This window comes from Mirounga angustirostris, unplaced genomic scaffold, assembly GCF_029215605.1.
Source record: "Mirounga angustirostris isolate CCGP_5_RB_7025 unplaced genomic scaffold, mMirAng1.0.hap1 SCAF_17, whole genome shotgun sequence".
Taxonomy (NCBI): Eukaryota; Metazoa; Chordata; class Mammalia; order Carnivora; family Phocidae; genus Mirounga; species Mirounga angustirostris.
Window position 1 is genome coordinate 24,703,828 of NW_026991725.1, and position 14,839 is coordinate 24,718,666.

General features: G+C 37.7%; 1 protein-coding gene across 3 annotated transcripts in view; it reads right to left on the reverse strand.

Moving 5' to 3' along the window:
* Positions 1-14,839, reverse strand: part of FBXL20 (F-box and leucine rich repeat protein 20) — a 100,950-nt gene that overhangs the window by 33,652 nt on the left and 52,459 nt on the right. For all 3 annotated transcript variants that reach the window (XM_045888992.3, XM_045888993.3, XM_054510828.2), the window contains exons 3-4: positions 2,839-2,893; positions 217-291 (exon numbers count right to left, since the gene is read on the reverse strand). In XM_045888992.3, the coding sequence (XP_045744948.1) occupies positions 217-291; positions 2,839-2,893 (130 nt within the window). The remainder of the gene's footprint in view (positions 1-216; positions 292-2,838; positions 2,894-14,839) is intronic.

The following is a 14,839-nucleotide window of genomic DNA, read 5'->3' on the forward strand; positions in this document are numbered from 1 at the left end:
AATAATTCAGTATTCCATCAGTAAAATAGCTCTGCTTATTCTCAAAATCTGAGCAAGCTTGTTGGGAACATTGCAGGTTCCCATGAAGTTCAGATGCACTGAAATTAATAGCTTTTCTCTCCAGGGAAAGGAGATTTATATGGTTGGGGCTAATCTGTTCCATGCTGTAATTACATTCTAACATGAGAAATGGGGCCACACACCACATAATTATACCTCAATATCCCTCTGGAAATCAAACAGGTCAATTCGCTGCCAGTTACTGCCATCCAGAGCCAGAACATTCCAGGCCTGTTTTGAAGAAAAAGAGACAAAATGAGCAGAAGCTCAAGGGGGAAAACCAGCAATATTCAAGTTCACAATTCAAACCAATGATTGAAATTGACCAAAAAATTTCTCAGCCCACCACCATTAACTCCCAAAAGGTCTGCCTTGTTTCTGATTGATATTTTATCCAATTAGATTATCCCATAAATGAGTGGATATAGAAACTAGAAGCTAGGGGGGTTGGGAGAGGACAGATTGTGGTAAGTATATTAGCCAGAATCTCTTTTCTAACCGGAAGATTTAGTTTCTAATCTCCAAATGAGATACTTCTGCTGATGAAAAACAAGTCTCTTACTCCAATCCTTCCACTAGGAGCAAGATGAGGTGAAACCAAAGAAAGAGTAAAGTACTCTGAATATGGGTATATTCAATATACATATTTGCTATCCATAATCACTTGGTCAGACTTGAAACTGATATAGTAACATGGGACTTAGAAAGGACACTCATTTCTCCATATACATGACAGAATCTTATTGCTTTCCTCATTAGCAATTTACTCACTGAGGCATGTTTTTCAACTGGTCATCTTTCCCTCTAACTTACTCGAGTCAGTGGAAATTTTAAAACAGTGAACGTTTAACACTTCTCATACATTTCTTCAGTTAAGCTAAAGAGAGGCAAGAATTTCGACTTTTTAGGATTAGAAAAAATGACTCCAATAAGACTTAATTTATTGTGTACCATATTTTAATGAGAAAGCTTTTAAAAGTTTCTCCTATTAAAGTATAAACAAAAGTTTTAAAATTGCTGAGTTATAAACTTAGAATATTATCTCTTACTATAACACATCAAAATGGAGTCAATACTGAGATTCTAAAAAGGAGATTACAAGCCCCAGGGTAAGTGTCACACAATCAGCCAGAAATATGTCAGGGGTATGAGGGTAAATAAAGCTATTACTTTGGAAATCTTTAAGGTTTACTCAGGAGTTCAGTGTTGCTTTTCTTTTTGTGGTCTCATGGCATCTTAAATGGCTAACCATGGGAGACAAAAGATAAAACTTTTAAAAGATCATATGTTTACTAGCTTCTTAGGTAAATATACTTCTGGTTTGATTTGATATTTCTCATTTCCTTCCTTTCACTAATAAGAAGAAAACATGACAAACTGAGACTAAAATTAGGAATCACAGGTTCCTTCCTAGAGTCTTTTTTTAAGGAAAAAACTAATTCATTAAGTAGTTCAAGTACAGAAAACAATCATCGCATAAGTACTGATGTACCAATTCTCCAGATTTAACAAAAACTGGTGGTGTGCTTTCCTTTCTTTTAAAGTTAAAACATTAATAGGGAAGAGGAACCTGCAAATGAAAACAATTAAAATTCACTAAAATCAACACCCATGAGATGAGACTGCAACTTAACAAAAAGGTTTAGACATGAGTCTGGGTATATTGTTTCTCAATGATGACCTCAGCTCCATATGAAGATATTAAGGAAACCCTATTCATTTGTACCAGCCATTTCCATAGCACAAATACAAGGGATAAAAAAGTCATCAAGAAAAATCATCAAAATACTACTGACTGTTTCCAAAGTAGCTGATACACAGATTTAGTATGGCTTTTGGGATGCAGAAATTATATTAAAGTTAGCAAGACATGGTGAATTTTCTATGGTAAGTTTTGTGGGGTTTTTTGAGGGGAGTAGTGTTGGTTATTTGAAAACCTGTGCACACCTACAAAGATAAACACAATATGGGATAACCCTGTTCCATATCCAGCACTTAGGACAGTATCTCATACACAGTAGTTTCTCAATAAATGTTTATTAAACGGACAAGCAAAAAGCCATTGCCCAGTTATTTAAAAAAGTGATGATTGCATGCGCCCATTCAATGTAAGTTAATCATTACAGATCTGTATTACAAAAGAGAAAGCAATTTTCCCACAACACAGAATCTATTCTTTATATTAGTGGCAGCCAATAAGATTATATTTCAGTTTTGTCACAACAATATCAATTGACAAAAATAGATAAGTGAAATTAAAAACTGACTTTAAGAATGGAATCTGGTTTGCCCTGTAATTTTTAAATAAATTATATTCTAGGTATTAAATTTTGAGGAAAGCAATATGGGGAAAAAACATGAGAATTAGAGCCTTGAGCCTTCCGTGGGTGTGTGTGTGTGTGTGTGTGTGCATATAAAATGAACTAGAAAAACATAATGAAACACTATTTTATTACAATTCTGAGTAGAGCCTAACTTTTTGATTTGCAAGTTTAATACTTTTTCCTTGAAAATGTTTCGTTAAAAAAAAAAGAAAGAAAATGTTTCCTGTTTGCATTATATAAATAGTTAAGATTTCCAAAAAATTAAAGTTAGAGACAGTATATATTGTAGAATCCTACTGCAGAATTACATGGGTTTGGGAATGCCATGCATTAAATACCAACCTCTGACACATAACCAACTAACATCTGAAGGAAACGGTTTGCCTACTATATACAGAGGCTGATATCATCAGCATCAGGAAAGGGTACCCCTATAATCATCAACAATTCTTACCCTGGAGACCTGAGCACAGCGACACAAAGTAACAACATCCAGAAAAGAAAATATCCTAAAAGAGAGGGAGACAAACTTTATTATATGATAAGTAGTTTCTTTTGATTTTTACCTATAAATGCCTATGTTAATAAATGCATGAAAAGGGAGAAGTTCTTTTTTTTTTTTTAAGATTTTATTTATTTATTTGACAGAGACAGACACAGTGAGAGAGGGAACACAAGCAGGGGAAGCAGGAGAGGGAGAAGCAGGCTTCCCGCTGAGCAGGAAGCCCGATGTGGGTTGGATCCCAAGGTTCTGGGATCATGACCTGAGCCGAAGACAGACACTTAACGACTGAGCCACCCAGGCACCCCAGGGAGAAGTTCTTTTGAACAAACACAAAAAATGGGAGCAACTTACAACATAACACTGCCCATATAAAACATTGGGGGAGAAAGAAATCTTTTACTTGAGAATGTATGTATAAGTACCACATAAGTTCGATTACTTATATCAAGGGATAATAAAATATTTCTAACTGATACAATCTGTTAAAAAGTAAAAAAAACAATGTTCACACTTCTGGTTATCAAAAGACTAGGGGAGTGTTAACTTTACAAAGAATATGACAATTATGAAGGAAAAAAGATTAAATAATATAGTAACACCTAAAAAATGAATAACTATATTAAATCTCTATACATGTAATTCTAATTTAGGAAGTTATAAAACTCATCACTGTCGGGAAACACAGCCTAGAATTCTTCTCAGACCTACAGAAGTTAAATATTTATTTTGAAGCGTTATTATTTGAAATAATTGATTTGCTTAAAGTGTGATAACTCTCTACACTATAAGCCACCTGTAAAAACAGGTCAGAGCATCCTGGTAATAAGTGAATGGGTCACATCTGTTTAAAGCCCTCTTTACTCATGAGCGCCCTTTAAAGGTCATTTTGATCTGAATAATAAGCTAAACTCTTCTGCAAGTGCACAAGAACTGTAATATAGCACGTGCTTCAAAGGTTTAAGTAAATTAATTTTGCCTTAAGGATTTTATAAATTCCTTGAGATAACTGGAGATACCTAGGATGTTACAAAATGGAGCTCAGGAAGCATTAATTTGGAGAAGAATGAAGGCCAGATTTTTTTCTTCCATAATTACTTTAAGCATAAAAACCTTCTGAGTTAGCTTAAAAGAACAAAATTTTGTTGCTTAGTGATTAGAGCCTATCAGTCACATTTTTGGAACTAGGAATAAACTCAGCTAATAATTACATCAGACAAGGGCGCCTAGGTGACTCAGGTCATGGTCTCAGGGTCATGAGATTGAGCCCCACGCTGGGCTGCCCGCTGAGCGTGGAGCCTACTACTTAAGATTCTCCACTCCTCACCCACTCACATGTTCTCTCTCTCTCTAAAAAAATAAAAATAAAAAATAAACTTTAAAAAATAATTACATCAGACAAAAAGTAATGTGCATTTTGTAAATATTTGTGGGTTTTTTTTTTTTAAACTTTTTGTTGGAGCACCTGGGTGGCTCAGTCATTAAGCATCTGCCTTTGACTCAGGTCCCGGGGTCCTGGGATCGAGCCCCACATCGGGCTCCCTGCTCCGCGGGACACCTGCTTCTCCCTCTGCCACTCCCCCTGCTTGTGTTTCCTCTCTCGCTGTGTCTCTCTCTGTCAAATAAATAAATAAAATCTTTAAAAAATCTAAAAAAAAAATAGTAATAAATAAACTTTTTTGTTATTTGGGTAAAATATACATAACATAAAATTTGCCATTTTAATCATTCTTAAGTGTACAATTCAGTAGCATTAAGTACATTCACACTGTTGTGCAACCATTACCATCACCCATCTCCAGAGCTTTTTCATCTTTCCAAACTGAAACTCCATACTTAAACAGTAACTCCTCCTTCCCCTTTCTAGCTCCTGCCAACTACCACTCTACTTTCTTTGTCTATAAATTTGGCTACTCTAGGTACTTCATATGAGAGGAATCATATGGTATTCGTCCTTTTGTGCTTTTTTAAAGATTTATTTATTTCAGAGAGAGAGAGAGCAGAGGGAAGAGCAGAGGGAGAGGGAGACAGAGACTCTTAAGCTGACTCCACATTGATTGAGGAGCTTGCAGGGCTCGATCTCACGACCCCAAGATCATGAACTGAGCCGAAATCAAGAGTCAGACCACTCAACAGACTGAGTCATCCAGGCGCCCCAGTATTTGTCCTTTTGTAACTGGCTTATTTCACTGAGCATAATGTCTTTAAGGTTCATCGAGGTAACATGTCTCAGAATTTCCTTCCCTAATGCTACATAATACTCTGTAGGGGCGCCTGGGGGGGAGGGGGCTCAGTCAATTAAGCAGCCAACTCTTGGTTTTGGCTCAGGTCTTGATCTTGGGGTCATGGGATTGAGCCCTCCATCCGGCTCCATGCTCAGAGCAAGTCTGCTTGGGATTCTCTCCCTCTGCCTCTGCCCCTCCTTAAATAAGTAAAATAAAATAAATTAATTAATTAAATAAACCTTGGGGCATCTCTAAATAAATAAAAATCTTGGGGCGCCTGGGTGGCTCAGTCGTTAAGCATCTGCCTTCGGTTTAGGTCATGATCCCAGGGTCCTGGGATCGAGCCCCAAAACGGGCTCCCTGCTCAGTGGGAAGCCTGCTTCTCCCTCTCCCACTCCCCCTGCTTGTGTTCCCTCTTTCGCTATCTCTGTCAAATAAATAAATAAAATCTTTAATAAATAAATAAATAAATAAATATCTTGGGGCGCCTGGGTGGCACAGTCGGTTAAGCAGCCAACTCTGGTTTCAGCTCAGGTGGTGATCTCGGGTTGTGGGATCAAGCCCCACCTCAGGCTCCATGTTCAGTGGGGAGTCCGCTTGAGATTCTCTCCCTCTACCTCTGCCCCCCTCATGCTCTCTCTAAAATAAATATACAAATCTTTAAAATAAATAAATAAATAGAATCTTTAAAAAAAATATTCCACTGTATGTGCATTATTACATTTTGTACATCTGTCCATAGAAGGAAAGGTTGGATGCCTTTCTTGTTCCCTTGAGGTGGTCCAGCTACCACCCTGATGACATTTTTTTATAGAATAAATCTCCCATCCTCTTCAGTACAGATTACTAACCACTCCCAAATAAATATAGATATCCCCAACTTAGGTACCTCAATTCCTAAAACAGTGAATTTTTCTTATGCAACAAACATTCTTGAATTGCTGAAACGCCCCTGCCTTTTCCTGTCTTCTGCTATATCGTACCTGTATGTGGAATTTCATAATCTAAAGATCCTGTTTCTGCAAACTCATCACTAACTCCTGAGCAATTTGTATAAATGTATTATTACACCTGGGGGGACACAGGCGAACAGCTTTACAGGTAATGATCCTAGTTAGACTACAGTAAACTTTTCTCCACAAAAGGAAGCACTATAGACAGACAGACATGAAACATCAGGCTGGAGGCCAAATGCACACCTAGGAGGCTCTCTGAAGCACACATCTCAGCAATCCTAATTCCAGTCTTAGAATGTACTGACTGGGGTTCTGAATATCAAGATCCCAAATGAGTTAGGTTTTCACCTGAATTTTGACACTACAGTACATTAAAAAGAGCGAAGACAAATACAGCCACTATGCTCCTGTATTCAAGTAAAAAGAGCTTGGTCTTTCCAGTCTTGATTTGGCTCCCTAGTAAGATGACTGATAAGCCTCAGTGCTTAAGTCCCTTCTACCACTCCATACTAGTCTGTCTAAATGTCTATTATGTTGTAAACTTTCTTTGATTTCTACTTATTCTACATACTTGACAGTGGAGATAATTATCTTTAGAGACCTGAATATAAGAATTGTTGGGATAGGCTGCCAGGGTTTTAGCCAGAGCAATGTTTTTTTTTGTTGTTGGGGTGGGGGGCTCACAATGAGCATTTATTCTTCGAAATATCGTAATGTTAATGTAAATTAAAAAAAAAAATCAGTACAGGGGCGCCTGGGTGGCTCAGTCGTTGAGGGTCTGCCTTTGGCTCGGGTCATGATCCCAGGGTCCTGGGATCCAGCCCCGCATCGGGCTCCCCGATTGGCGGGAAGCCTGCTTCTCCCTCTCCCACTCCCCCTGCTTGTGTTCGCTCTCTCGCTGTGTCTCTCTCTGTCAAATAAAATCTTTAAAAAAAAAAATCAGTACATGTATAAATATATATCTATAGCATCTGTATAATAAGCCAGCATAATAAACTACATTATACTGAGCACCTTCCTGCTTTTCATTATCTTCAGGCTAAGTACCTTAGAGCATGTTGACAGTGGTCCTTTTCTCCACACTTTAACCCTTTACATAATTCCTCCTGAGATACCTATGTCCATAACCAGAATGGTTAGGTGATAACAACACTTATGGTCGTGGGCATTTCATAATGTATGCAACTGTCAAATCACTATGTTGTACTTTTTTCTTTTTTAAAAGTAGGGTCCAGGTCCAATGTGGGGCTCCAACTCATGACTCTGAGATTAAGATTTGTATGCCCCACCAACTAAGCCAGCCAGGGGCCCTGCCCTGATAACCAGAATGGTTAAGATCAAAGAGATAAGAAAACTGAGATGGAATGAAGGGTCTGCTATTGTCTAAGGATCCTCTTGATTGCTTCAATAAAAGTCTTTTCCCATCTCTTATCAACAGACTATCGAGAAAGACTGGACTGGCTTTAGGCTGCCCAGGTTTAAGCAAAGTAGACCTCGCCTTCCCCACCCTTGATAAAGAATACCAGGAAGCAAAAAGACACTAAAACATCATGTGGAAGAAAACAGGGTCTAATTCTACATAAAACTCACTACCATACAAAAAAAGAAAAAAACAGGGGCGCCTGGGTGGCTCAGTCATTAAGCGTCTGCCTTCGGCTCAGGTGATCCCAGGCTCCTGGGATCGAGCCCTGTATTGGGCTCCCTGCTCAGCGGGAAGCCTGCTTCTCCCTCTCCCACTCCCTCTGCTTGTGTTCCTGCTCTCGCTATCTCTGTCAAATAAATAAATGAAATCTTTAAAAGAAAAAAAAAAAGCGTACAGTGGTCCTGGAGAGGTTATAACTGGATAATTCCATTTACATAATGGGGATATCTATAGGTATAACTTTTTTAAGAATAATTTGACAGTGTCTATTAAAATAAAAGATACACATATTACAACCTGCAGAAGCAAAAGTAGGAGTAAAAATGGCTTACAGAATATTCATGACAGCATTATTTGAAATAATGAAAAGTTAGAAACAATCTTTATATAAATAACAATACTTAAATAAATATGGTACATTCGGTCAATGAACTATTGTACGTAGCTGACTTTTAAAAGAATGAGGTAATGCTACATGAACTGACCTAAAAAGAGGTCAATGATTATTAAGTGACAGAAACAAAAACAAGTTGTAGAAGAGTATTTATATCATGTTTTCATTTTTGAAAAATATAAAATATGATACATGGAGACATATAAGTATTGTACATGTAATATATCTATCTATCTATCTATATATGTCTATATATATCTATATATGTATCTATATATATAGATACAAGTGGATACATCTGCTACCTTTGGAGGGGAGAATAGGCTTTTTTTGGGGGTAGGTGGATACTGAAAGCAGGGATTAAGGAAGTCAGTTGTTTACTTCTTTGTATTTTTCAAAGTGTTGGGCTAATGAGTAATTTATATATTATTTGTTAAAAAAATTTTAAAGGAACGGGATGAAGATCTTTGGCCATATGATGTGTTAAGGCCTGCTCTGAATTTAGGGTTCTTTTTTTTTTTTTTTTTTTTAAGATTTTATTTATTTGAGAGAGGGAGCACATGAGAGATCACAAGCAGGGGGAGCAGCAGAAGCAGACTCTCCGCTGAGCAGGAAGCCCGATGTGGGGCTCAATCCCAGAACCGAGGGATCATGACCCGAGCCAAAGGCAGATACTTAGACTGAGCCACCCAGGCGCCCCTGAATTTAGGGTTCTGATACTTGCCTACTGTCTGACAGAAACTACACCACATTTTCAAAATTGGAAACTTCTTATTCCTCACAAGAGACAATCAGTTTGCAGGAACTGGTCATTAAAACTGTATGCTAGTATCTTTATTATCTACCTACCAGATGCAGGTTTACTAGGCCTTTGCTTTAAGTGAGAGGACTTAAGGTATTATGGTTATCATCCATCATCTTGTGGAGAATTCTGCTAAAAGCAATGTATGTTATCTGTAGCTATCGTGGACAAGAGCATTGACTCTTTAGACAAGAATCTGTTACAGATTAAATTATACATACTTGGTTATTAATGTGGACATACTCTCTATACATACTTGGTTATTAATGTGGACATACTTCCATATTAAAAGTGAATCAGAGTTGGCAGACATAACCACCAAGAGATCAGATCATCTTAGCTTCTTAAATTAGGGCTGTGCTTTTTGGCTCCTTTTTAACTTGAATCTCAGTGCAAAACTGCTCCTAAATAAACCAGATGCACACCCCTGGCCATAAAGAATAGAAAAATAAGTATCCTAGGTGTTTTTTAAATGATCTTATTGTTACAAATCTGGAGAGGACACATCAGACAACTGGTTTTCTATCCAGCTACTTACAGTTAACTATTCAATCAAGATTATACGGATCAGAAATTATGCAAACCTAATCTACTCATTCTGGTAATCCCATGTAGCACACTAAATCATTTAGTTCTTCAGGTGTACAAGTAACAACTACTTAAATTATTAACTAGACCGAGTTGACAGGGAAGTTTTGTCTTTCTAAATGAGAAGCTCTACAGGAATGTTAATGAGGGTTTTGTGTATGTTTATGTGACTATGTTGAGCAACTGGCAATATCACCTTCTATGAACACTTTTTTTTTTTTTAAGATTTTATTTATTTATTTGACAGAGAGAGACACAGCAAGAGAGGGAACACAAGCAGGGGGAGTGGGAGAGGGAGAAGCAGGCTTCCCGTGGAACAGGGAGCCTGATGCAGGACTAGATCCCAGGACCCTGGGATCATGACCTGAGCCGAAGGCAGACGCTTAACGACTGAGCCACCCAGATGCCCCTATGAACACTTCCTAGACAAAAATCACCTTGGCTATGCTATGTGGTACAGAATTTTGAGCACTGCATTAACCATTTATTGACATGCTGGAAATAGTTTATAATTTTTTCTTGAAATAAAACTCAATGCAAAAGTAGGGTAGTGCTTTATTGTCATGGTTAGGCCTTTTATTTTCCATCAAAGGATGACAAATCTACTTGTTCACCTGGTTTGAAGTACAGGAATCAATCATCAATCCACAGCTAAGGATATTTTGACTCCAGGACCTCATAAGAAATATAATCCTTGTGCTACCCTAATCTTATGAAAATTCCAGCTAAGATAAGTGAAATTTATAGAAGACTGTTTGAAGGACATTCATGATTCCTTTAAGTATGTTATATTCTATCTGTGGTAGGCACTGTAATTGACTCTCTAACATCCACTTCAGCCCAGTTAGTTAGTCTAAACCTGTCACAGTGATTGGTTCAGGCCTAAGCCAATTTGGGCTAATGAGATCGGAGAAGAGGCTTTATAGGAGTATAAATGGTTGCCTATCTCTCCCCTCAGAGTGAACAAAGATACATGTTGATCCAGTATTTGCTGGCATCCATCCTGTGCCCATAAAGAAAAGAGTTTTTAGGACCAAGCTGATGTGGCTTCTAGCAGAACAAACAGAAAATTGCTGATGACATTGGGGATCCCATAAATCAATGAACCTTGGGATGTAGGCAGCCTGATCTTTGTGTTTCCTTTTGTATGAAATAACTTCCCTTACTGTGTAAGCCCATTTCAGAGTTTCTATTACTTGCAGCCAAAAGCAACCTTGGATCAACTGGACTGTCAGAAGCATCCATTTATTTATTTATTTATTTATTTAAAATTTTTTTTTTTAAGATTTTATTTATTTATTAGAGACAGAGAGCACATGAGAGGGGGGAGGGTCAGAGGGAGAAGCAGGCTCCCCGCCGAGCAGGGAGCCCGATGCGGGACTCGATCCTGGGACTCCAGGATCATGACCTGAGCCGAAGGCAGTCGCTCAACCAACTGAGCCACCCAGGCGCCCTACATGTTATTATTTTGTTTTTTTAACTACTACAAAGGTGCTACAAGATGTGACCATATGAAATCTGTGACTGAATTTGCTATGGAACTTTACCCACAAAATGTTAAGTAGACTCTCATTTGAGAAATTTCTCTTAGAAAGTAGTGCTTTCTAGAAAGAGCTCTGATTTTGTGGTATAATATATATATTTCATCTTTTCTGCTAAGAATATTATTTTAGGGGTGCCTGGGTGGCTCAGTGTTTGGGCGTCTGACTTTGGCTTGGGTCATGGATCTCAAGGTCCTGGGACTGAGCCCTGCATTGGGCTCCCTGCTCCACGGGAAGCCTGCTTCTCCCTCTCCCACTCCCCATTCTTGTGTTCCCTCTCTCGCTGTGTCTCTCTCTGTCAAATAAATAAATAAAATCTTAAAAAAAAAAAGAATATTATTTGGGGCACCTGGGTGGCTCAGTTGTTAAACGTCTGCCTTCGGCTCAGGTCCTGATCCCAGGGTCCTGGGATCAAGCCCCACATCAGGCTCCCTGCTCAGTGGGAAGCCTGCTTCTCCCTCTCCCACTCCCCCTGCTTGTGTTCCCTCTCTCTCTGTCTCTGTCAAATATATAAATAAAATCTTAAAAAAAAAAAGAATATTATTTCATTTATGTTACCAAGAAAATTTAAAGCTAAATGTGAGACCCACGTATAGCAACTGTGTAAACTCTTACAAGGGTACATGTGTTTCCTTTCTGGTTTTGGTTTTCTACTTTAAAAAATATTTGTCATGGTCCTCATAGTTTATTTGTATTTATTATACTTGCTCCTGATCCAAGTCATCTCAAGTACTCTGGAGACAAATAAATGAGTATCAATAAAATGGGTTCCAGAGTTTACAGATGACATACTGATTTACATATATATTAGATTAAGATATGCATGAAATATTGCTAACTCATAAGACTTCAACTATCTTAATATAGAACATTTAAGCCAAGAGTGAATGTATAAGAGTACAATTAATCTGGACATACAGCCAAACCTCAACATCTGCCATACATAGCTCTTTTCTAGAGTTCTTACCAAATCAATCACCAGGTGATGACACCAAGTGTCTCACTGAGCCTGGTTGGAAACCTGACCGAAATGTTGCCACATTTTATATATTTCATAGTTATATATGATGTTTTGGCCCCGAAGCTCTTCATTTCTGTGTCTGAGAGGCCTTGTATTTCTTCCTGTTTTCTTTATTTCTCATGGGTACTAGTAAATCCAAAAAGAGCTAAATATACACAATTTCTTACTCTTTCATGTCTTTATATACATATGAATTTTAAATCATGCTGCTAAGCTTGAGAACTGTATATACATCTGCCTTTTGGCATTGCCACCTGGATATCCACAGGTACCAGAACTGAACTCATTTTCATTATTTTCTTTCAATTAACCCTGTTCTTCCACCTATTTTATCTTAGTGAAGTGTTCCCACCATTCACTTGGCAGAAAGCAAAAAACTGGGGCACCATCCTTGCCTTCTTCCCAATACCCTCATTAGCATCACATCAAATCAATCAGCAATATACTGCCAATACCAGCTCTTAAAAACCTCTTGATAGAGCCCATCCTTCCAATGGGGTTTAGGCCATCATTTCCCCCAATAAAGATTACTGTAATAACTTTCTATTTGCTATTCTTGTCTTCAGCAAAAAACATTTTTGTTAAATAAACAAGTATGGAGTGAATTACCTGCTTCTTCAATACCATTTTATCAGAGGTAACCACTAGTAACCTAATGGCTATGAAGAAATGCCTAAAGTGGGGTCACTCTTAACAGACAGAAGACTACAAATCATCCACTTAAGAAGTCACCTATTAGTCTACCCTTAATGCTGTCTTTGGGACTGACTGCATTTAAAGGAAGAAACACTAGCATCAAAGAAAATATCTACAAAACCTTTGCTACAATAAATCACCAAGAGTGGGATATGGTTGAAGAATTAGTGAACATATACAACATAAAATAGAGCAACAGACTGCATTTGTTTATCATATGGGCTGAATTTTTTTAAAGATTTTATTTATTTGAGAGAGAGAGAGCATGAGTTGGGGGAGAGGCAGAGGGACAAGCAGACTCCCCGCTGAGCACAGAGCCCAACACGGGGCTCAATCCCAGGACCCTGAGATCATGACCTGATGCTTAACCCACTGAGCCACCCAGGTGCCCCTGCATTTTTAAAATTATATAATAAACACTTATTATATAATTGCATATTTTATTACAACTGTATTATTAAAAATTTTATTATAAATTATAAATTGAAAATTTATACAAATTATACATATATTAGAGTGAATTCACATTCCATGAAATTTACCCTTTTAAAGTACACAATTCAGTGGTTTTTAGTATAACCACAATGTTGTGCAGCCATAATCACTACCTAATTTCAGAACATTTCATCACTCCCAAAAGAAACCCTATACCCATTAGTAGTCACTCCCTATCACCCTTCACCACAGCCCCTTGGCAACCCAATCTCCATGGATCTGTCTATCCTGGATATTTCATATAAATGGAATTATACAGTATGTGGCCTTTATGTCTGTCTTCCATGGAGAAAAACTCTAATAAAATATAAAAATGTAAACCATAACAGGGGGCAGCTAATTACCAAAGAATCAAATAATTTCCCTGAATCTTGAGTCTTTAGGTAAACTACTATAGTACAAATTAATGCCATTATAAAAAAAAAATTGAAGTATGTCTTAGTGTACTCGGTTTATAATAACACTAAAAAACATGACCCATTTAAAAACATTTCTCCTTAAGATAGCTAAAATTTTGCTGACATTTGAGGAATACTCAATATATCCAGGAAACATTTTCCAATAGCTCCAGGTAACCAAGGGTATATTGCTATTATTTCAACTATAGTTAACCAGCATGTACAAAAGCATTGGTTCTATGAAAAATCCATTCCAAGTTTAATTCCATTATTTTTTCTTAGTATCTCCAATGTATAAGATATTACATAAAGATTTATTAGAAAACAGTCCCTGCTTGCAAGGTATTTCCAATATAGTGAAGGACTCAGATGTGCAAATCCTTTGAAATGCCAGGGATACTCTTCTTCACCAGTACTAGTGTGAGATTATTTCACACCTTGAGCAGGGACTGGCTGGTTATGGACTGGGGCAGTAGCAGCTAAGAGCAAGAGGCAGATGCACCTCAGTACAACTTGTTAACTTCTAACATTTGCAAGAGAGAATGTACCCTTCTTTCTCAGTCATGGTATTCTACATCAGTGAACAAAGAATAGCATGATTAAGTGCCCAAATAGGGGTGCCTGGGTGGCTCAGTTAAGCATCTGACTTTGACCCAAGTCACGTTCTTGGGGCCCTGGGATTGAGCCCCACATTGGGCTCTGCGCTCAGTGGGAGTCTGCTTGTCCCTTTGCCTCTCCCCCCATTTGTGTTCTCTGTCTCTCTCGTTCGCTCACTCTCTCTCAAATAAATAAAATCTTTTAAAAAAGTGCCAAATAAATGGGCTGTGAAATAACTCCCCTAGTTTTTTTTTTTCCTAGGCAATACCTAGGTCAGATGTATATAAATTGGGGGCTGTGAGTTTTATGTTGTGGGTGATCCAAATGTAATTTTTACCTATTAAAAATGATGATAACATTGTAACTGTAATACAAGAAAGAACTTCAAATAACTTCTACATTGTTATCTTTTTTTTTTTTTTTTAAGATTTTATTTTTAAGTACACCCAACATGGGGTTTGGACTTACAACCCTGACATCAAGAGTCTCATGCTCCACCAACTGAGCCAGTCATGTGCCCCTACCTTTTTACCCTTAAAGTAAAGGGCTGTAACTCTTCTCTACAGTGCCTCAGTATATGTGATATTTTGTTACAAAT